Consider the following 23,533-nt stretch of genomic DNA (forward strand, 5'->3'; position numbering starts at 1 on the left):
CAAGAAAACGGCGAAACAAACGAACGTCAAAAGAGGCCCATTCCATGTCACCCTGTACTGCCTCATTTGTAGCTTAACCGTGGGCTCCCAAAGCAAACCGGCCAACTGATTTTTGGTTAACTTCAAACCCCCCCAGAATATCCGATTTTAAGCAAAGAATGGCATTTGCGAAGCGTAGCGCTAGCACCATTCCTACTTTCCATATTCGGAGCACCACCTCATATTTATTGTTGCGAAGAAGTGCTTTATTTATAACTATTGCTGCATTTCACTTGCCCTTTATTTTCAGATTATCTTGGTGGTTGCTTGAGTAAGTCTTTCCTTCTTTTATGCATACGCCCAGAGAGAGAGAGAAAGAGAGAGAGAGAAACATGCTTCAATGAGATGATGTAGATGTTAGCCGGGCTATTCGCCTGACGTGCTACTTCAGTACGCCCCGGTATTTATATTACTTGGTGACGGGTGTGACCTGCTGTTGGATTGATACCATGTAATTACTCGTATATTCATGAAAGATCAGAATTCCCGATTTCTCTGTGCTAAACTGTGCTAGACCATGTTAAACATCCGCTGCGCCACCTGAAGGCGCTGAAAAGTGCGAACGCGTTGGACAAATATGGCCTCCGAGATTGGGTGGCGTGCGATGAATCACGGAGGCCACGTACAAACTCACTTTTTTGGTCCGCATCCATAAGCTGCTCCGCCAAGTTCGCGTCGTCCACGAGAGCGTAGTGGGCGAGGAGGAACTGGTAGAAGTCGTCAACGTCGTCCTCTTCCAGCGAGTGCAGGGCATTGGCGAATTCTTTCACTTCAGGGTTCAGAGTGATCTGGTCCGAACGAAGCGACGTTATTTGCGCGCAGCACACCGACAGTGCACTCGAACCTCGATATAACGAAGTTGTACTTGCAGCGAAAATCTTCGGCATGTATCGCGAATTTCGTTAAATCAAGGTTCATTATATCAGGTTTGACTGTACTACCTGTTTTTCTTTATTATTTTTTATTTTGCACAGCTTGACCGTTTCTGTCATTTTTGTTACTGAAGGGAAAAATCGATATTTTGTGTTTCCGTATGATAAAAGAAAGGCAAGAATCAAGAGACCAAGATCCAAGTGGGGTTTTCAGCAGCACATCGAGTGTTTTTTTTTTTTTTTTTTTTTTTTTTTTTTTGTAGCCAGCAAGCAAATCGAGGTGTTGCCGTTAGCTTGGCGAATAGACCGATCCCACCGACCGATCTGCGCATGCGCCGGTTTTCCGGAAGTAGCACTGACACCATCTTGGTTGTAGTCAACTAGTCAACCACACCACCGCAGTCCGCGCTCGTTGAGTACTGCGCACGAGCTTCCCAGACATATCTGCGACTCCACCACCGAGAAACATTCGTCATGTATTTAAAGAAATTACATCGGCTGTTCATTGCAGCATGCGAGGCGAACGTTGAAAAGTGCCTGTTCCTCTTTCCTTTCGGTTGTTACCCGCTTATAACGCGTTGAGTATCGTATTTTTTCGAGCTTTGTATATAGTACATGCTGATGTACGCGGTCGTTTTGCGTTACTATTTTTGCGCACGTGCATCTCGGTGACTGCAACGTTATGTTTGCTTAGCGACGGACATAATAGGATTTGTATACCTGTTGGAGACAGGTTTGAAATGTGGCGCCAAAAATTTCGTTCCCTACTTACCTACATGGGTTTCGCGCACGACTTGCAGACTTCGGTAACAGCGATATCTAGAAGTTTAGAAGTTCTTAATTAAGTAAGCTAGGCGGCGTTTTTAACATAAAAACGCCGATAGCCAATCATCACCAAGTCATCGATAGCCAATCAATAGCTAATCAATAATTGATCAATAATCAATAAATTCCGGAAAATTCTGGGGATGACTTGGTAGTGCTTCGCCTAGCCCAAATACGTAGCCAATACCTTGCGATAGCCACTCAATAGCTAATCGATCAATAATCAATAAATTTCGGAAAATGCTGGACATGACTTGGTAGTGCTTAGCCTAGCCCAAATACGTGGCCAATATCTTACGATAGCCAATCAATAGCTAATCGATAATTGATCAATAATCAAGAAATTCCGGAAAATGCTGGGCATGACTTGGTAGTGCTTAGCCTAGCCCAAATACGTGGCCAATAACTTGCGATAGCCAATCAATAGGTAATCGATCAATAATCAATAAATTCCGCGAAATGCTGGGGATGACTTGGTAGTTCTTGGCCTAGCCCAAATACTTGGCCAATACCTTGCGATAGCCAATCAATAGCTAATCGATAATCGACAAATAATCTATAAATTCCGGGAAATTTGAGTACACGGGTGTTTTCGCATTTTGCCCCGATCGAAATGCGGCCCCTATTCGTCCCCGTATTCTCACGCTGTGTATTACCAGTACCACCTATTAATCCGTTGGATCCACGTTTCTCGAAGCCTTCGCTCTTTAGGAAACACATAGAATCCGAAGCCTTTGTCCCTTGTGTGGTTGTTGTACCAGCCAGGAACGCAGCAGGTCAATCCTCCCATCGCACGATGGCTCTACACGAACCATAAAAATTGCCAAAAATCGTTCGGATACAGAACGCACAGGCACTCCGGGCGGCTGGAGCGGCCGGATGACTACAAGTACCAGCATGCACCGCGGCAGCGGTGGCGTCGTTAAACTGGCTGGTGGGATCGGTCTATTCTTTCACTTCAGGGTTCAGGGTGATATGGTCCGTTGCAGGCAGCGGATGTTTCTCCAGACCCCTTAACCCACATTTATAAAGGTGTGAAGGGTGGCCACAAATTATTTAAAAATAATTTTTACTCCAGATTAGGCCGGTGGTATATTAGGCAGCGCGCACCGAAGATAGGCATCGAGGCGTCATATCGGCGTATGCGACGCATTCAATCTCGAGAAATGTGAGATATATAATTTGTACATCTGCGACAGAGAGAGTCAGCAAATTATCTAATCAGAGTTGCTGAGACTAATATTTCTGAGATTAATCTTGGTGGTTCTTTTTCTTTCCATGTAGGATATTTCTTGCGAAGCATTATGATTCCTGCAATAATAATTGGACCAGAAAGTGGTAACAAAGCAGTTTGTCGTAAGAATAGCAATAATGCCTCTTGAAATGGGTCATCACAAGAGGAGGACATTACCTGGCACTACAAATCGCATTGTTCATTGATCTTATTACCAATATAAAATATACCCAAGATGTCTCAAACATAAAATACACGAACGTGCTTTGGAACCCGTTTCTGAAAAAAAAAAATTGCATTCCAAATAACCTTTTTTTTCTCAATAACTATTTACGAGTAGAACACACTTTGTCAAACTATTTTTGACGACACTGAAATTAACAAATAACGTGAAAATTTTATTTTTGTAAAAGGTTGCATATACAAAAGAAGCTTGGACATTTTTTTGAGAACGTTGAAGATACATTGTGTATTGTGTCATACACCGGGTGATCGCTTTTGATAGGAGAATATTACAGAGTCAGGACTGAACCAGTGTTACGAAGTTTTCTTCGCTATTCGTTTTTTCAGCACAGTGGCCACTAGGTAGTCGAGTACTCGCCGCAGTCCGTTCGCTTATTACCTTAGATTTGGTAATTAACTTTTATTGCGATAGCAATTGTATGGACACTTCAACTTGATTTCTGCCGTCGGCGTCGCCGTCGTCGTCGCCGCCGCCGTCAGGTTCCGTATAGATTCCAAGGGCGATAAAATCGTCGCCGCGCGCCGTACGAGTAAAAGCGCGCGGGGGACGCGCGCTATCACGGAGAGCCAACGCACGGCGGAAAGCAAAGGCGATTGTCGCCCAAAAAGCCGTGGGGGTATGGGGGGGAGGGAGGCGGGGCGACGCTGTGCTACGGCACCAAATGCTTATCTTGCAACCCAACGCAAGGAGAACTGGCACCGCAATCTCCCACGCGAAAGCAAAAAAAAAAAAAAAAAAAAAAAAAAAAAAAAAAAAAAGAAAAAGCGGGGAGGCAGCGCGGGAGGGACGGGGGGGAGCAGCTTCTACTCTGCCAACAAAAACGCTTGCACTGGCTGTGGTGCCGTCGCCCGCACCGTCTCTATCTATCTCCACCACGGCCGGGCTCGACTGGCGCGCGCACTCGCTTCTTCGAGCGAGCGCGCGCGCCAGTCGAGCCCAGCCGTGTCTCCACACGGCTCTGACCTTTATCCGCTGTCCATTCGCCGCTCAGTTTCCGTTAAAGCGATAGACCGAACGATTCTTCGCCCGCTGCAGCGGCCGCGCCAGCGTTTTGACAGTCGTTGTCTGCGGTCATTCAGTGTGATCTATTCATGTTTGCTTGTGCGCGATGACACCACGCTTGTCAATTCAGTTAGAAAGCGAATGTGTCCAAGTTTATGCGGCCGATAAAACTACTCTACTATCCCTACTCCGAATAGCTCTCTACCAATTTGCTATCGCAATTGATGCTTCGCCTTTCGGGCGAAACTGCGACATTTTTTAATTACAGCTTTGGCCATGGTGCTTGGCTATGAGGAAAATTGATATCAGATATACAATAGGCTCTTTTCCGCCAAATTAGCGGAAAAGAGTCTAGACAGAGTGACGGAGTGCCCTGGGAACAAAACGTTTCTTCGAAATTATCGACGTATGGGATCCAAAGTTTAACTTAAATCTGGCGATTTCTTTAACAGTAACAGCATTGTGGCGAATACTCCGAGCTGCAAGAAACAAATGCTTACTTCTACTGTGAAAGGAGCAGGTGCTCCTGCAGTGACGTCGTACTTCCGTGAGAAGGAAACAGGTGCGTCGACGCCGTAGTCGAAGGAAAGCTGCATCATGCGCTGAAGTGGATCCTCTAAGGGATCCTCGGACATGCGGCGCAGGTCCAGGTTGAAGTGTTGCAAGAAAGACAGGACGTCGTGCACGCCGTCTGCCGGGTTCCAGGCGTATTCGAGACATGACTTCATGAGTTCCAGGCCGTCTGTTTCACTGCTTCTGTGCTTCTCTCCAAAGGTTGTGCCATCTGTCCCGTTTCGCTCGATGTTCGCCAGAGGCTGCGAATAGGGTTTACCAGCTCACTTTCACTAAAATAGATTTCGCAGTCTGTAGATATCACTTGAAGATGGGTCATAGATGTATGCTCCTCTGGATCCATCACCTTCATCATCGTCATCGTCATCGGCTGTTATGTCAACGCCATTCATAAAGGCCTCGCCCCACAAGAAGCTTTCATTTTTTAACGCGCGTCATCCGCTATAGATACATGCCTCTATGGTCTTGTAAGGTCTAATGTTTGATTGCGACAAATCTGATTCCAAATCATTGAACAACGGGCGCTAAATATATTGTCATATGCATAAAACGCTGCTGATAATTTGACAATACATAAATGACGCAAGAGAGGCCAAGACATGTGTGCTGAACAAATAGATTAGGAGAGTGTTCGTTTAAAATAACTTTACATATTTATGGCAATTACCGGAAGGATTTCTCTGATCACGTTTGCGTTTGTCAGTAATCGAGTGATATACATACGAAGCCGAGACGAGACTTCAACGACGTATGACACCAATGAGTTGTCAAAAGCAAGAAAAAAAAAAAAAAAAAAACAGACTACGTGCTGAAGCACGAGATTGCGATTGTGTACCTTGAAGGCCGATTACGAAACCTATGCCTTGCTGGTTTTTTTGATGTCGTTTTGATTTGTTTGCTTCCAGATCGCCGTACACGTATTCTCATTTGTTATATATATATATATATATATATATATATATATATATATATATATATATAGTAACTGGATTTTTCAATGGGCCAAGCGTATTTAGGAAAGTCAGAAGCACAACTTCGCGGTTATCTTAGGTTTAATATTTTCCCAACAGTTTCGGTCGGTGGACCGACCTTTTTCAAGGGATACAGGAAAATCTTGCAACAGTCTTTTTATATCTTCAGGCAGAGAAAGAAGGCGCCAAAAAAAGGTGAGAAAGGAGAGATAGAGAGATATACGACAAAGTTGAACATGCAAAAAAAAAAAAAAAAGAATGGAGAGTTAAAGGAAAGACCCCAAGACCTGGTCGTGCCAGACAAAGCAGAGGGCAAGGTCGCTGTTAAGCGTGTTTCACATGCACAATTGACGGACACGCCTGTCATGTTTAGTTGAACATGCAAAAAAAAAAAAAAAAAGGAGGGAGGGAGAGTTAAAGGTAAGACACCACGACCTGGTCCTGCCTGACAAAGCAAAGGGCAAGGTCGCTGTTAAGCGTGTTTCACATGCACAATTGATGGACACGCCTGTCATGTTAAAAAAAAAAAAAAGGAGAGAGAGAGAGAGAGTTAAAGGAAAGACACCAAGACCTGGTCGTGCCAGACGAAGCTTAGGGCAAGGTCGCTGGTAAGCGTCTTACACATGCACAATTGGCGGACACGCCTGTCATGTTAAGTTGAGCATGAAAAAAAAAAAAAACAGAAAGAAAGAAAAAAAAAGAGGGAGAGTTAAAGGAAAGAGAGTTAAAGGAAAGACACCAAGACCTGGTCGTGCCAGACAAAGTAAAGGGCGAAAGACGAGAAACACGAAAGAAGAAGAAATAACCTGCAAATGTAGTAACAGCGTGGCGAAATCAGCATGAAATTGAAAAGCAAGGGCAAAACACGAAAAACACGAAATACGAAGAAGCAGCCTGCAAATATGACAGTAACAGCCTGGCGAAATCAGCATGAAGTTGAAATTGAAAAGCAAGGGCAAAACACGAGAAACACGAAACAAGAAGAAATAACCTGCAAATATAATAGTAACAGCGTGGCAAAATAAGCATGAAATTAAAAAGCAAGGCACAATAATGTGGGTGGTTCGGTCCGCTCCCCCACTGCGGTAGTGGGCATTCTTTCGACATCACACACGTGTTCGGCTTGCCCATGCGGGGATTAAGTTCTGATTTTAGCTAATTTAACTTATGGACAAAGAAACGAGTGGTTTCCCATGTGTTCATTTATGCCGTGCGTGATTGTTCTAAATTTGTGGATAAAATATGACTCTCTTTGTTCCCGTTCACGAGAAGAGCGGAAGCCTGACTGGAGAAGAGTGACACGTATTTTATCAAATGAATGCTCAGGCAGACTGATATGCTTTGAGAATGGGAGATGTGGTAGTGCGCGGGTGTGAGCTCTGTGGTTGTTTAGACGGAGTCTGAACGCGGTTCCAGTCTGGCCTATATACTGTTGGTCGCAGACTTCACAATGGAGCATGTAGATCACATTGCTGCTGTCACAATTTAGAGGTTCCTTAATTTTGAATGCGAAATCAGAGGAAGTAGCCTTAGCAAGACAGGTTGAAGTCATGTGCTTACAGACCTTGCAGCGGGGTTTACCACAAGGTCTGCAGCCTGATTCTATGTTTTGAACCGTGGTTGTCCTAGCTCTGACGAGGATATCTCTTAGATTTCTTCCCCGGCGATAGACAACTCGGGGTGGCTCTGTGAAAATTGAAGACAAACGTGTGCTCTGCTGAATGATATTAAAGTGTTTGGCTAGGATGTTGTTCACGTGCGGTAATGTAGATGAGTAGGTGAGGATAAGGTTGGTTTGGTTTTTCGGATGGCGGGGCTTTGAGCCAGTCAAAATTTCATTTCTGTCTAAGGCTTGTGCTCGGCTTATAGCATCATCAACAATACGTTCCGGGTAGTGCTTCGCCACCAGGGCCGTTCTGAGTTCCTTTGCATGACATTGGAAGTCTTTCTCGTCAGAGCAGATGCGGCGGTATCGGTGGGCCTGTGAATACGGGATGGCTTTCTTGCAATGTTGTGGATGGCTACTTTTGAAATGAAGATATTGGTGGCGGTCTGTTGGCTTTTTATATAAGGTTGTGAATATGCGATTATCTTTAATTTGTACCGTGACATCAAGAAAGTTTACAGCTGATTTAGAATAGCTGTAAGTGAAAGCGATTGACGGATGAACTGAATTAAAATCTGCTACAAATTTAAGGAGACTTTCTTCGTCGTGGTGCCAAATAAAGAATATGTCGTCTAAGAACCTTTTGTAGATGAGCGGCTTCAAAGGTCTGGCCGCAAGAAAAGGTTCTTCAAGTGATGCCATAAAAATATTCGCATAATTAGGAGCCATCTTCGTGCCCATTGCCGTTCCGCTTATCTGGAGGAAGTGTTTCTCGTCAAATTCAAAGTTATTGTATCCTAGTACTAACCGCAGTAGCGTTGACAGCGTGTCCTCGTCTAGACTTACAGGCGTGTTTGCGTTCATGTAAGCGTTGACTGTCGCGCCAATGCCCTCTGCTTGTGGTATGTTTGTGTATAGGGATATTACATCCATTGTCACCAGGAAGCTTTCTTCGGGGATCTCTAGTCCAGTTATTGTGCGAAGAAATTGGTTGGTGTCCTGAATGTAAGATGGAATGGTCGGGACTATGTCCTTAATTATGAAGTCTAAGGCACTTGAAATTCTTTCTGTTACCGTGCCGTTGCTTGAGACAATAGGGCGACCGGGGTGGTTAGTTTTGTGGATTTTGGGTAGCAAATAAAAACGACCAGGGGCTGGCTGAATCGGCAGCATTGCTTTAAGCATATCTTTAGATATTTTCCCCTCCTTGTGCAGTGAATTTAATTCGCGGCATATTTCTGATTCGAACAATTTAGTGGGGTCCTCTGTGAGTTCCGTATAGAATTCCTTATTTTCTAATTGTCGATATCCTTCTTTCAGGTAGTCGACCTTATCCAATATTACTATTGCGCCACCCTTATCCGCAGGTTTAATTACAACATCTGATCGACGGCTCAGTGAGTCCAACGATTTGCGCTCTTCGTACGACAAGTTTTGTCGAAAGGGTTTCACTTTTGAGCATGCTCTCATGATATCTTTTTGGACGGCGGATATATACATTTCCAAATATCTGTCCCTCTGATCTGGTGGTGACCAATTTGTTCCTGATGCTCCGGGGAATGCTGTTCGGCTGGGTTTATCATGAAAATATTCCCGCAAGCGAAGATTTCTGGCAAAATTATCCAAATCCTGATAAAACTGAAACTCATTAAATTTACCGCTTGCCGGACAGAATGTAAGGCCTTTAGCAAGAAGACTAATTTCGGAGGCCGTTAACCGGGCAGATGAAAGGTTAACTACCGTTGTTTCTACGCTGTTATTACTTGTGGTGGTCGCAGGGACGTTCGCGCTGATGGAAATCGTCTGAGGTATGCCATCCCGCTCTAACTTCCGACGCTTACGCTCTTTTGTCTCCCCTATTTTCCTATTTTCATACTCAACTAGGTCGTTTCCCTCTATTTCGCTGAGATCTGATTTGCATTTCAGTGAGTGTTCAGCTTGTTCAAGTTCGTGAGATTTGCGTTCACTGTCGTCAATAATTATTTTCATGAGATTAAGCGACGCTTCATGGAGTGTTTTGTCCCACTGTGCCCGCTCATGCCGATCTAGTGTTGTCATTGCCGGATTTAGCTTTAGACACAAGCCTTTTGGTACCAAATTAGAAGCTGCATATGACTTAAGCGTCGTGCTGTGAAGATTGTACTTGACGCGTTTCTCAATCGTTTTCCTGATTTGCTGAAATGCACGTGACCGTGGTTTAGGGGAGCGGACCGTACCTGAACCCTGAAATTGTCAGTTCTGCCGTGGCTGCGTCGGTCGCCGAGTGACGTCCGCAAAGCTTCGCAGGTTGTAGGCCATCTTAGGCGGTCCTGGAGGGGTGGTGGACTTCTGGGCCTGGGGTGGTGGTGTGCGCGACGAGTCGACATTTGTGGCACGCTGTGGAGTGCCGGAACTCGCGGTGGTCGCCATGCCGGCTGGCGGTAGAGTCTGCTGGCGTGGATGCCAGCGGCTTGTCTTGGTGGTCAGCAGGCGTCTGTAATGAAGCGCCAGCATCGCCACGCCTTCAAAGCTGGGATGGAGACCGTCTGCGGCCAGGACCCTCCAAGGCGGCATCTCTTGGAAGACGTGGTCTAGATAGAAGACCCCGCGTCCCAGCTCTCTTCGGTGGCAGAGGCGGCGCACCTGGTTCACATATCGGGACGCTTCTCTGTTGAACCAGTGGACGAACCGCTTGTTCGCTCCGTGGCGGCGGCGGTTGAGGGCTCGAGGCAGTGGCAGGCTCAGGCAGATCTCTGCTTGTGGTCGTTGTTGGCGAATATTCTTCACGAGTTGTGTCAGCTCCTCCAGGGCTTGCGTCGCACCATTATCCGCAATGTCTATGGTTCCCACATGGAGCACCAGTTTCGGCACTGTTGGTGCCACATGCTGAAGGAGACCTGGAACATCGCGGAACCTTGCGCCGCTGTAGCACACGAAACCTGGTGTTCCGGGTTCGACGGGTTTGAAGTTCTCGTGGACGTACTTGATGGTCGAGTCTCCGATTATGGCACAACTTATCGGAATGCGAGGAAAGCGAAGAGATAACCGCTTGGAAGTGGAGTAGTTGGCAGCCATTGCTGTAGAAGTAACTGGATTTTTCAATGGGCCAAGCGTATTTAGGAAAGTCAGAAGCACAACTTCGCGGTTATCTTAGGTTTAATATTTTCTCAACAGTTTCGGTCGGTGGACCGACCTTTTTCAAGGGATACAGGAAAATCTTGCAACAGTCTTTTTATATCTTCAGGCAGAGAAAGAAGGCGCCAAAAAAAGGTGAGAAAGGAGAGATAGAGAGATATACGACAAAGTTGAACATGCAAAAAAAAAAAAAAAAGAATGGAGAGTTAAAGGAAAGACCCCAAGACCTGGTCGTGCCAGACAAAGCAGAGGGCAAGGTCGCTGTTAAGCGTGTTTCACATGCACAATTGACGGACACGCCTGTCATGTTTAGTTGAACATGCAAAAAAAAAAAAAAAAGGAGGGAGGGAGAGTTAAAGGTAAGACACCAAGACCTGGTCCTGCCTGACAAATGCTCAACTTAACATGCTCAACTTAACATGACAGGCGTGTCCGCCAATTGTGCATGTGTAAGACGCTTACCAGCGACCTTGCCCTAAGCTTCGTCTGGCACGACCAGGTCTTGGTGTCTTTCCTTTAACTCTCTCTCTCTCTCTCCTTTTTTTTTTTAACATGACAGGCGTGTCCATCAATTGTGCATGTGAAACACGCTTAACAGCGACCTTGCCCTTTGCTTTGTCAGGCAGGACCAGGTCTTGGTGTCTTACCTTTAACTCTCCCTCCCTCCTTTTTTTTTTTTTTTTTTTGCATGTTCAACTAAACATGACAGGCGTGTCCGTCAATTGTGCATGTGAAACACGCTTAACAGCGACCTTGCCCTCTGCTTTGTCTGGCACGACCAGGTCTTGGGGTCTTTCCTTTAACTCTCCATTCTTTTTTTTTTTTTTTTGCATGTTCAACTTTGTCGTATATCTCTCTATCTCTCCTTTCTCACCTTTTTTTGGCGCCTTCTTTCTCTGCCTGAAGATATAAAAAGACTGTTGCAAGATTTTCCTGTATCCCTTGAAAAAGGTCGGTCCACCGACCGAAACTGTTGGGAAAATATTAAACCTAAGATAACCGCGAAGTTGTGCTTCTGACTTTCCTATATATATATATATATATATATATATATATATATATATATATATATATATATATATATATATGGTGTTTTTCTCTATCCATTGTGGTAGGTAGGGAGTTGTTCCATTTCAGTGAATTACAGAAAACCCTCGCTATAACGAATCGGGTAAGCGACTTCGTTATAGACGCAATTTTTTTTCAAAATAGGGAGGCCCCAATGTATACCCATAGCCACGCTGGAAGGGCGCTTCACCAGTTCTGGGTCCCGTAAAACGTAGACCATTGCAGGATATTTGCGTTCAACAAGAGGCACACGTTAACACAGCGAGATTATGATGACGCCTGCCAGCAGCTGTCGTTTATGATCGTATAATGGAGCCAAAGCACTGCTGCCACGTGGTAGAGTGGCCTTAGAACTCTTTGATTGCCCAAGTTTACTCGAAGAAATACGAAGTGCCACTGTGTGCACTACAAGCAGCTAACTTGCGCGGTTTTCGTACTTCGTACTAAGCGCTGACTCTAAGGGCTCTGTTATACTCCGGCGTTCACAACGCGCGCGCGCGCGCCGGGGTTCGTTTCGTCGCGTCACGTCGGCGAAGACACGCCAGGAGCAAATCCGCCTGCCCTATAGTCCAACGCGACGCGGCCCGACGCAGCGGCCGGAGCCAAAGCAGCGCATGCTCAGCAGAGCAGAGCAGAGCGCGGAAAGTGAGCGCCGCGTGGAAAGAAACACGGACGCGGTGCAGTCTGGGTAACGTCGTCAGCGCGAAATGCAGCATGCTGCATTTCGCGCCGGCTGCCGCCGGGCCGCGCCGACGGACGCTGGTTGCGTCGGTCGCGCCACGCGTCAGACTATAGAGCGCTCGCGTTTTGCTAGCGTAGCGTCGCTGCGCCCAGCGTGCGCGCGCGTTGACGTTACGTCGGAGTATAACAGAGCCCTAAAGGCATTCAACTGCCGTCTGGACGTCGTAAATATCGAATAACGCGATCTCGCTAGAACGAGAATATTGTCAAGCGTACATGTTTATCTTTCACCGGTGACCGCGCTTCACCGGCACACAAATGTTAACAGTTATCGCTCGGCGCAGGACGCGCCCACATGTATCGGAAGTTTCTCGAACGTTATCGATGCTGCTTTCCGTTGTGTGTTTTCACCGACGCTTATGTTATCTGATTGCATGACCGACGCGAATTGTCTAGAACTTTCTGTAAGACACGCGGGCACCAGGAACATTCGATGACTCATGTATAAAAGCCGACGCGTTTCGCCGCTGATCAGATTTTCGACGATCGCCGACTGTTTTCGCCGCTATCGTTTACCTTGGGGCCGTATTCTGAAACGTTCGCCTGGGCGCGAAATTTTATTTTTCGCTTTCAGGCGTGCGCGCTGATTGGCTGGTTGAGCAAAATTGAATGACGTCGGGCTCAACCACCCAATCAGCTCATACAATTTTGCCAAAACAGCCAATTAGCGCACGCCTGAAAGCGAAAAAAGAAATTTCGCCTAGGCGAACGTTTCAGAATACGGCCCTTGGAGTACAACTTGCTTTTGTGAGCACAGGTTCGCCCAATAAAGTCCGTTTCGTCATTCACAGTTTTGCGACTGTTTTCTTCACCGTCACTACTACTACATGGCAATATATACTGTCTAATCTAATCGATGGTGTACGAGAGCTCTCGAAAGCACAGTTGAATATTGCACCAGCAGTTGTTCCAGCAAAATTTGCTGCAAGCACTCAATTTAACATTTAAGAGTGGCCCATGATCCAACACAGAAAGAACCCTGACTTGTACAGCACAGCGAGTGTCACAAACCTTGGATGGGCTGGAGTCAAAGCTGGGGAATGCAACCGACGCGTGGCATACGAACGTGTTCCGCTCCTTTGCATGCGTCCGCCTGGCTGCCAACCGTGGCATCGAACCAGTCCTTCATGTGGCGGCACAGTGAAGTGTTGCACTTGGCTTCACCGCCTTGTGTGGCCGCCACATGCGGCGCGGCGTAACTTCCATCGCCTGGAACAGGTAGTGAGTAGGCTTGATGAGGTATTCATTTGGATTACGCATAAATTTCTTTTTGCGGCAAAACGACACCTGTTGCTCCCTCTTACCTCTTCCCGCTCCGACACAAAGGTGTGAGGTCTGTCTGCCCATCTCTGTCTGTCTGTCTATCTGTCTGTCTGTCTGTCTGTCTGTCTGTCTGTCTGTCTGTCTGTCTGTCTGTCTGTCTGTCTGTCTGTCTGTCTGTCTTGTCTGTCTGTCTGTCTGTCTGTCTGTCTGTCTGTCTGTCTTGTCTGTCTGTCTTGTCTGTCTGTCTTGTCTGTCTGTCTGTCTGTCTGTCTTGTCTGTCTGTCTGTCTGTCTGTCTGTCTGTCTGTCTGTCTGTCTGTCTGTCTGTCTGTCTGTCTGTCTGTCTGTCTGTCTGTCTGTCTGTCTGTCTGTCTGTCTGTCTGTCTGTCTGTCTGTCTGTCTGTCTGTCTGTCTGTCTGTCTGTCTGTCTGTCTGTCTGTCTGTCTGTCTGTCTGTCTGTCTGTCTGTCTGTCTGTCTGTCTGTCTGTCTGTCTGTCTGTCTGTCTGTCTGTCTGTCTGTCTGTCTGTCTGTCTGTCTGTCTGTCTGTCTGTCTGTCTGTCTGTCTGTCTGTCTGTCTGTCTGTCTGTCTGTCTGTCTGTCTGTCTGTCTGTCTGTCTGTTCTGTCTGTCTGTCTGTCTGTCTGTCTGTCTGTCTGTCTGTCTGTCTGTCTGTCTGTCTGTCTGTCTGTCTGTCTGTCTGTCTGTCTGTCTGTCTGTCTGTCGCTGTCTGTCTGTCTGTCTGTCTGTCTGTCTGTCTGTCTGTCTGTCTGTCTGTCTGTCTGTCTGTCTGTCTGTCTGTCTGTCTGTCTGTCTGTCTGTCTGTCTGTCTGTCTGTCTGTCTGTCTGTCTGCTGTGTCTGTCTGTCTGTCTGTCTGTCTGTCTGTCTGTCTGTCTGTCTGTCTGTCTGTCTGTGTCTGTCTGTCTGTCTGTCTGTCTGGTCTGTCTGTCTGTCTGTCTTGTCTGTCTGTCTGTCTGTCTGTCTGTCTGTCTGTCTGTCTGTCTGTCTGTCTGTCTGTCTGTCTGTCTGTCTCTCTCTCTCTCTCTCTCTCTCTCCTCTCTCTCTCTCTCTTATGATCACCTCCTTGCTCCTGCGGCTGCTGTTCCGCCTGTTCAGCCGAAGTCGCCGGTTCGGGCTCAGTCGTCACAGCGTCGACCGCCGGCGTCATCATACCGACATGAGGCCTTGATCTACGCGGCACCTCGTCTTGCGGCGCCTCCGTGGCTCTCCGAGGGAGCGGCCTCTGGACAACTTCATCCGTTGTCTGCGGCACAGGTCAGTGAGAAAGAATAAACTCGACGTTTTCACTATCGAATATTTACTCCCTTTCCTCCTAAATGCGCTCAGCTTAGTGTCACGGAAACAAAAGAGACACGAGTAAACCCTTCTTTTCGTTAAACCACTGTCACGACTTCGATAAAATTTCATAGCGCATTCATTATTCAATTCATTCCTTCATTGGGACAGAAGGTGACACATGTTTAGAACAAGATATAACAGTGACGCGTGTACTTATTTATCATTTTTCTGGGAACTGCATTCCACCTGTTAACAACTTAAACTTATCGCCCAGTGGAAGACGCGCCTGCATGATTAGGAACTTACGCGAACGTTATCGTTGATTCTATCCGTTGTGCCTGTCCTCGGCGAACCTTGTATAATCAGATTGCATGCGCGACACGAATCGTGTAGTAGTTTTTGGAAACCACACGGGCACCCAGAAATTACGTTGGAACCTTCGACCAGTGATGTATAAAAGTCGACGCGCTTGACCCGCTGATCAGATTTCAAAGATCGCCGACTATGTTCGCCGCTATCCTTTGTGCTTCGAATGTCGCTTGCCTTTGTGGGCACAGGTACGCCCAATAAAGAAGTTAGTTTTGTGATTCACAGTTTTGCTACTGTTTTCTTCCGTGTCACTACTACGTGACAATACAATGTTTTTGGTTTTGTCACGAAGATGAATGCGAGATGAGTGCGCAGATGCTGTATATATTCGCGGACGACTTTAGGTGGCTGAACAGGAAAATCTACAGCTACGGAGCTTTTGCGCTTTTGTCAGATTGCCGAGTAAAGTCGAACGCCTTTGTAAAGAAGCGTTTTGGGGCCTCAGAAATAATTCGTTATATGGGTCACTTCGTTGTAAAAGTCGCGCACTGCACAGCTTACAATAGAACCGGGACATAGTTATTCATTCGCTATACAGGTCCTTTTGTTGTATAGACGTTTTTTGTCGAGGCGCTAGACTGTAGGTTGCACCTAACTGATATAATTTTCAGTGTCGGTTGGGCTGCCTACAGGTCCACTGTGGCTGAAAATTAAAGCGTTCAGCAAAAAACTTTTGCAAAAGTATTCATTGGTTTGCACTACAACAATGAAAACCATAAAATAGACGGCGAGGCTTAACTCACCACAAAAATGTTGCTTAGTTCTTTGTAAGCAAAAAGCAAACAAACAAACACACAAGCTTTTTCAAGCATAGGTAAATCACGGCGCATTATTGTTAGGGAGCGACCGCAGAAACGAGGCACAGAGGGCCCTGTGTGTCATTTCTGGAGCTTGTACTAAATTCCTAGGTTGGCAACGACTATAGTTGAGAATACGTTCCATGCACTTCCTTGAACGTACGCTTTTCCTTCGGTCCAGCTTCCTGCCGCTGCTGTTATCAATCAATCAATCAATCAATCAATCAATCAATCAATCAATCAATCAATCAATCAATCAATCAATCAATCAATCAATCAATCAATCAATAATCAATCAATCAATCAATCAGTTAACCGATTCTTTATTTTCCGTTTATACAAAAATACACACGGAGAGGCCTCAATGAATGAAGGAATGAATGAATGAATCAATCAATTAATCAATTCTGCATTTTCTGTCTATACAAAAATGCGGATGGAGAGGTCTGAAAAGAAATACAACTTAGACAGCTTCACGTAACGCTTAATAATAACGCTTAATTATTAACCCCTAATTTTGTTTCACATACGTTCCACAACATGAGTGGAACATATTTGTGAATACTCCTCTCAGTCAGTCGAGCTTATAGGCATATGAGATGAGGTGTCCCTAACTGATGTATAATGAATATATCTACGCCCATCCCTCATGTCATGTCCCTATGGGGTTTCTAAGGAAATGAAATCAAGATTGTAGGGAAGAGATATATATTACAAAGCACATGAGAAATAACTCGCCCGAGCTAGTGTGCCCGGGCCTGTGAATCTGCACAGGGAAAAAAGGAAATACCTCTTCCCGCTTGCCAGTGCGAATGCCTATTTAGGGTCAACACCAGGAAAGGTTTTCTACTCGCTTCTGAATGCAAAAGTGTACTCGCCAGTTCTTGGTCCTGAGGCGGGGCCGTCTCGGGAAGACCGAAGGGACCCCTTTGACGAGAACCCCGGAACGATTTGGGATCAGATGTCTGCAACAAAAGAAAGCAACACAAAACATTAGCAAATTTATGCAAACTTCATGGTACATATGGGCGACTCGTAATTAGGCTCTGCAGGCCTCCAAGAGTGCCTAACATCATCTTTAGAAGCTTGCGAAGTTGGGAAAGTTGGATGAGCATAAACATTCTAAAAAAATAAAAAAGAACAGGACACAAATAATCGGCGGATGATTGTCAAAGATCAGCTATCTCAGCAATCAATACCGAGCAAGTGGGAATAAAATACGTATATATGATCTACAATCTGCTAATTGTCAAAGGCAAGCTATACTGTTTCATTCGCCTGTCACCATTTGCCAGTTGTCTAGTTAGTTGGGGACTAACGAGACAAAGTGCAAATAGGGACAGCCAAATGAAACATTATAGCTCGCCTTTGACAATTAGCAGATTGTAGACCACATATATGTACTTTAGCTAATAGCGACAGCCGAATGGAACAGTATAGATTGCCTTTGACAATGAGCAGATTGTAGACCATATATATGTACTTTAATTCCACTTGCTCGTTTATGTATTGATTATTGCTTCCAGTAGCCGTTTAAAAAGCATACCGACCAACTAATTTTTAGCACACCGATGAATCCAGGTTTCACATCGCTTCAAACAAGTGGCACGGTCATGAAAATACTACTAAATTGGGCCCAAGGCCCCGGAGGACGAGTGTTGTAGTCTAGTGGAGTTGAGTTATGCAGCTAGCGAGGTATGGTCACCGTTCACTGTTCAGATGGCGCTACGACATTTCATGTTTCGCCCCAGTATTGCTGACACCGGGCGCTAGAGAGGCGATGAAAATGATACGCCGTTCCGAACCACAACGGCTCCCTTATCGTCGCTCGTCTGAGAGGTATGCACTGCGCTTTGACGATATCAAGCTCACAATTGTTCCCGCTTCTCATATCGATCGCGAACGCGTGCAGTCATATGCAGAGCATGCGCACTTTGATATTTTCACAACTGGGACAGTCTTCTCTCGTGATAAGCGATCTAAAGTGTCACGGTGAATGTATACAGCGACTTTCTAGTTTTGCTGGCTTAAACGCTGGCCGTCCCAAAGCTTCACTTGTAGATGGCGCATAGATCGCGCGCAAACTGCGATGCACGGTGCTTATATTGCTTATATTGGTTGCGTCTATAACAGTTATTGCTGTGATGCGTGTGGGTGACACTATGCTACACTGGCTCCAGGATCGGCCAACTTTACAGACCACATTAAAGCTGTGTGATGACACGCTCGTGCGCAGGTATCACGATCACCTCACCAAGTTACCGCCGATGATTTCAAATTGCCCCCAGCATGGCCGCGCATTGAGTCGGCCTAACCGCCGTCAACGCAAAATGAGAGACCAAAGGAAGATTCGCTAGCTGCACTCTAATGGCATATTCGGGTGGGCATTTGAGAGCGCTCCCGTCGTGCCACGAAAGCAGTCAAAAGCAGCTTTGAAGCCGTGCTACAAGAATAACCGAGTGTGGAAGTGATGACCCGGTTTCCTTATTATCTGCTGCAGCCCGCTTATGCAATTTACATTACATATTTATTATATATTACCTATAACCTACTACCCATTATAATTAACTATTATCTATTTTACATTACCTTTGTAGCGCTGCCAAAGAGCTTTGAAACGATCACACGAGCATGCTGTAAGGAATGTATCACACCACTGGGACGTATCTTTGTCCCGCAACAGTAGTCGTCATTTGCATATATCGCTTGCGTTTCCATTCTTGAAAACTATGCGCTCGATACTCTTCTGTCAAGATCGCTGTCTCGCCGACAAAGCGTATACAGAGCGTCAAATAAAGGAGACGCACGAAAGACAGATGATGATTATTCCTGTGGTAAAACATATGCCACTAAGTCTGTAAACGTTTTTCAGAGTGTATGGGGCAACGAAAAGACGAACCTTGCCGTGATAGCTGATTGTCAAGTGTTTTTTTTTTTCTTACGAAGGTGATACAGGCATACTTAGCAAAGTCGAGCCAAACTTTAATAATAAAAAAAGAAATAAAACTGTGGCTCCAATCCACGCTGTGAAGGTGGGCGGACAGCGAAGCTGTAAACGACACCCACAACGATTACTCATTGTGACGTCACTTGAATTCACACACGTGGCTCTACAAAGAGTGAAACCAGAGAAGTGAAATGTACTTAACGACACCCTTTATTACTTCACAACTACATTATATTCACGCTGTTCTTCTCGCGTCCTTACATTCCGTGGTCTGCCCATGGTAGCCTGGAATGAACTGAATAAGTTGCTAGACCGTGGTGACGTCACTACGTGATTTGTATGCTGTTGGGTACTTTTCCACTCAGAGTAGCTTATGCAATCGTAATCTTTACTGGGATACACACGCGGGAGAAGGAACGCTCTAAACAACAGCCACAACGATTACCCATTGTGACGTCACTTCAATTCACACAAGAGTGAAACCAGAGACACTGGTTTCACGAGGATTTTGAATATCGTCAACCCCTTTTGAAGCAGCTGCAAACCTAATCTTTACCGGAACGCGTCGGAGGGTGTTCTCATTGTTCACACGCGCCTTATCATCCATCATGTGGTTTTGATGCTTGTTTTGCTGTTTTTCTTTTGAAAACGAGTGCTGAGCTGTATTCTGTATGCCTGATTTCAAAGGAGATATGCTGTTTGTATTCAATTTGTAGCCTGACGTTTTTTGCTTACACCGACACGAAAATTTTCTTGGCTGGTAGAGGTATAAAGCTTCGCTGTAAAAAGAAACATGCATAAGTTACGAGAGTGCAGTCAACTCAGCATTGTTGGCTGTCCATTCAAAGAAGTCAAAATATTTTCGACCATAATCTTAGGTAAGTAACAGCAATAATTGATTAGCCAACTTCTAAAGTGTTCATTTAAACGAAAATATTCAGTGCAGAAGTTGTACAGCCTTATTGAGAAATATTCAAATAATTTATTTCCTTGATGATAGCTGCTGTTTTAATTTTCCGGGTTGCAGCACAAGCACAGAAGCACACACGCAAACACACACACCCACAGCTTCGGCCCTAAAGTCGCCGTACCATGTTTTTGTTCCATCCTATGATGAACATCAGGACCATGACGAAAGACGCTAGGAGCAGGAACGAAGCGAAGACCTCCTTCCAGTGGCTGAACGCCTTGGCCTCGTGCCGCCGGCGCGCCGGGTCGTCCAGTAGGCTGCACGACCATGCGAGAAAGTGTCTGTACGTGTGTGGCGAGGACCAAAGCTTAGGGCCCATATAGAACGCCGTGGGCGTCCCCATAATGGTCCCCTGGGCTGTGGTAATTGAGCCTTAACCCTCCGCGCAAGAGCATTGCAGATGCTACCATGCGTGCCTTTGAATTTCCGCGCCACAGTCCAGAGAGGAACCACCACGGAGGTTTAGCTGCTATGGTGTTGCCCTGTGAAACGCGAGGTTGCGGGAGCAAATCCCGGCCGCTGGCGGCCGCATTTCGATGGGGGTGAAGTGCAAAAAAACGCTTTTGTTCTGTGCTCTGGGGGCGCGCTAAAGGTCCCCTGGTGTTCAAATTGAATCAGGAGTCCCCAACTACCGCGTGCCTCATAAGCAAATCGTGGTTTTGACACGTAGGAGCCCCCGAATTCACTCCATAGAGGAGGTACTCCTCGCTCTCCTCGATCAAAACGTCTATAAGTAGCTATATTACATCGCATTCGTACTTGCATGTGCGGACATAACTTGGATATTAAGAAAGAAGCTTGAGGAGGAGCTGAGGAGCGCGCAACGAGCTCCGGAACGAAAAAGTTACCGAGGCACTTAAGTCTCCTTACGTTCATTGAATCTTAAAACATTCTGACTCTGCCGCGCGATACTTTTCACTTGATAATGTGCTCTAATTGGACAAAGTCAATTTTAAAGATGCGCCACTTAAATTTTGGGGATGAGCCAAGTCAATTTTGGGAGTGAGCCAGGCCGGTTTCAAACGTGGTTCAACTTAATTTTCGAATTTGGAAAAGTCAATTTTGGGAGTGAGCCAGGCCGGTTTCGAACGTGGGTCAACTCAATTTTCGCATTCGGGAAAGTAAATTTTGGGGGTGGGCCAGGTTGGTTTCGAACGTGGGTCAACTCAATTTCGAATTGGGCAAAGTCAATTTTTTGGGTGTGGGCCATGGCGTCCGTCCAACACCGTGGCTGTTCACAGTGGGATTTCGCAGTGCGAGCCGCAGCAGGTTCAGCACCGGGAACGTGACGTCATCACTTGGTTACGTGGGTTTTCGTACCATCGGATAATAACACCGGGCGCTCGCCACTATTTCCGCTTAATGGGGCATATAATGCTTTCGCATTAAAATGATAAGCGTAACTTTAAGAAATGGCAGCATAGTAGCAGTTCTTGTAGAGCAAACGGGGTCTGGTCACTATTCTAGTCAATAGTACGCGGAAGAAAATTAACGTAGTTGGGCAGGCCATGCGATGCGTAGGGTAGATAACATATGGTATATTGGAATCACAGCATCGGTGCCAAGGGAACAAAAGCGTAGTCGAGGATGGAGGACCTAATCAGGTGGCGTGATGAAATTATGAAATTTGCAGGGCACGTTATGCATTGCACCTGAACCTGAACACCAGCAGGACACCTGAACTGCCCCGCGGCTGTATGAGAAAGATTCAGGTGAAGAAAGAAGATGGGGGGGAGAGGAAAGTTACAATGGAATAGACGTCGAGAAAATAGGAAAAATAAAATGGGGGATGCACAAGAAAAGAAATAGATGACGATGTGTGAAAACCGGTTCGTGACCCACTAGTGGATCGAAACGGTTCCTACAGAGCTCTCTAAACACGACGTCATCCGTTGTCGAGTGGTAGAGCTTGAGTGCACGGTGCGATCGCATCTGGCCGCGACGCCAGTCACTCATAGCGACAGCAAGCGGTGCTTACCTCAGCGATGTCATGGAGGGCGAACGAGACCCTAAGAAGACAGAGCTGGACATGATTATGGTAAGGTGGCCGGCACCGTGTCTATAAACCAACACGAGAAAATGAGGGTGAGGTTGCCTGACAAGAATGTGGTCTCCAACGGCTTTCGATGAATTCGAACTCAGGATGATGATGATGATGGTGATGATTATTAACGTAGCCGCATAGCGGGATAGGTCAAATACAGGGCTGCAAAGGAAGACATAAGACATATATATATATATATATATATCCAACACACTGGTTGCTACCGATCTTCACCGAAGCTTTCCTCAATTGTTGTAGATATATTTTATGCAAAGGAAGCAATAACGTTTGCAGTTTTATTTTATTGCCGACAAAGCGCAAGAACCGTTTCTCGTTATTCGCACGTTACCGCAGTTTTGCGTATTTTTTCCCAAGCTTTTCTAATTCATTTTCTGCAAACCGCCCTATTCTTGGCCGATCCCCCACAGTGGGTATGCGCCATTTGTACAGAAGATCATCATCATTATCATTGTGTAATTTGGCGTCGGGGTAACGCCAATGTAACTGACTGTTTCTGTTCGGAACTGCGTTTTGCAGCATCGCGAATACGTGCCTGCCTGGCAAGTCGCTTTATTATGGCTTCGAGAATACGCGCCAGAAATGCCTCAAACGCGTTCACTGCGGGGCTTTAAAGGGAAGTCCGCCTACTTTCCCTGGGTTTGGTGTGGACTGCCTGGATGTTGGGCCAGTCGCTATCTTGCCGGATATAACTTGTGGATATAATGCAAAGGCTTTATGAAAGTACTCGCGAAGTGACCTGCATAACTACTGTATGCTCACCGAGTATGTCAACATTCGTTCTGCGTAACCAAAAAAAAAAAAAAAAAAAAAAATCAGAGCCCCTTTCTCAAAGAAAGATGGTTGAACGCGAAGCTTTCGCCGATGCAAACTGAATCAAAGTATAAAGCCAATGACCGCGCAATGAACCCAAGAAATGCTGAGCGACCCCATGCGATGTATATATGATTTGATTGCTTGTTTGGGATTGTATTTTCTGAACGTTGAAGTTGAATGAAGACACATTTCGTCAAGTTGCATAGCCTTTATTTTAGATCGTGTAGCCGTTGATTAGACGCACACACTTTCACGGACTGCATGCCGTTGCCGATACACGTGATTGGCCTTACGGGCACGATCGCGCTCGCGCTTACGTTTGTGCACGGCAGCCTCTTCTTCTGCCGTGCGCTGCACCCGCGGCCTACCCATGGTGACGGCCGGGAATGCATTGCGTGACGTGCCTAATGTAATGTAGATATATACAGTTCGTCCGGGTAGCGTGGCGTTGCAGTTCCCATTGTTCTTATCGGTACAACTGCGAATGTAAACTGTAGTGTTATACGATTGTGTGCGAAGATGCGCCAGATTGTTCTATTGTGTGCGCAGATGCGTAGATAGTTCCATTGTGTAAGTTAGCTTTCGTGCAGTGCGTTTTTGGCGCTCACGGGTGACTGAATGAGACATAGAAAGGTTCGCTTTAAAAAAACAACAAAAAAAAAAACCTTCCTGCATAATACCTGAACATGTCACGTTGCCTCACAGGCATCTCTGCGTGAAGAAC

At 46.0% G+C, this 23,533-nt stretch overlaps 2 protein-coding genes across 2 annotated transcripts; both read right to left on the reverse strand.

Moving 5' to 3' along the window:
- Positions 1-559: 559 nt before the first annotated feature.
- LOC125945423 (uncharacterized) lies at positions 560-14,803 on the reverse strand. Its single transcript, XM_049667170.1, has 5 exons — positions 14,630-14,803; positions 13,301-13,498; positions 4,717-5,031; positions 674-827; positions 560-579 (listed from the first exon to the last, which is right to left on the reverse strand). Exons 2-5 carry the CDS (start codon positions 13,400-13,402, stop codon positions 560-562), a joined length of 591 nt encoding a protein of 196 aa, XP_049523127.1. The 5' UTR covers positions 13,403-13,498; positions 14,630-14,803.
- Positions 13,415-22,037, reverse strand: LOC125945424 (uncharacterized). Its single transcript, XM_049667171.1, has 4 exons — positions 21,910-22,037; positions 20,053-20,188; positions 16,893-16,979; positions 13,415-13,498 (listed from the first exon to the last, which is right to left on the reverse strand). Exons 1-4 carry the CDS (start codon positions 21,960-21,962, stop codon positions 13,415-13,417), a joined length of 360 nt encoding a protein of 119 aa, XP_049523128.1. The 5' UTR covers positions 21,963-22,037.
- Between the last annotated feature and the right edge of the window lie 1,496 nt (positions 22,038-23,533).

Source organism: Dermacentor silvarum, chromosome 5 (genome assembly GCF_013339745.2).
Source record: "Dermacentor silvarum isolate Dsil-2018 chromosome 5, BIME_Dsil_1.4, whole genome shotgun sequence".
NCBI lineage: Eukaryota > Metazoa > Arthropoda > Arachnida > Ixodida > Ixodidae > Dermacentor > Dermacentor silvarum.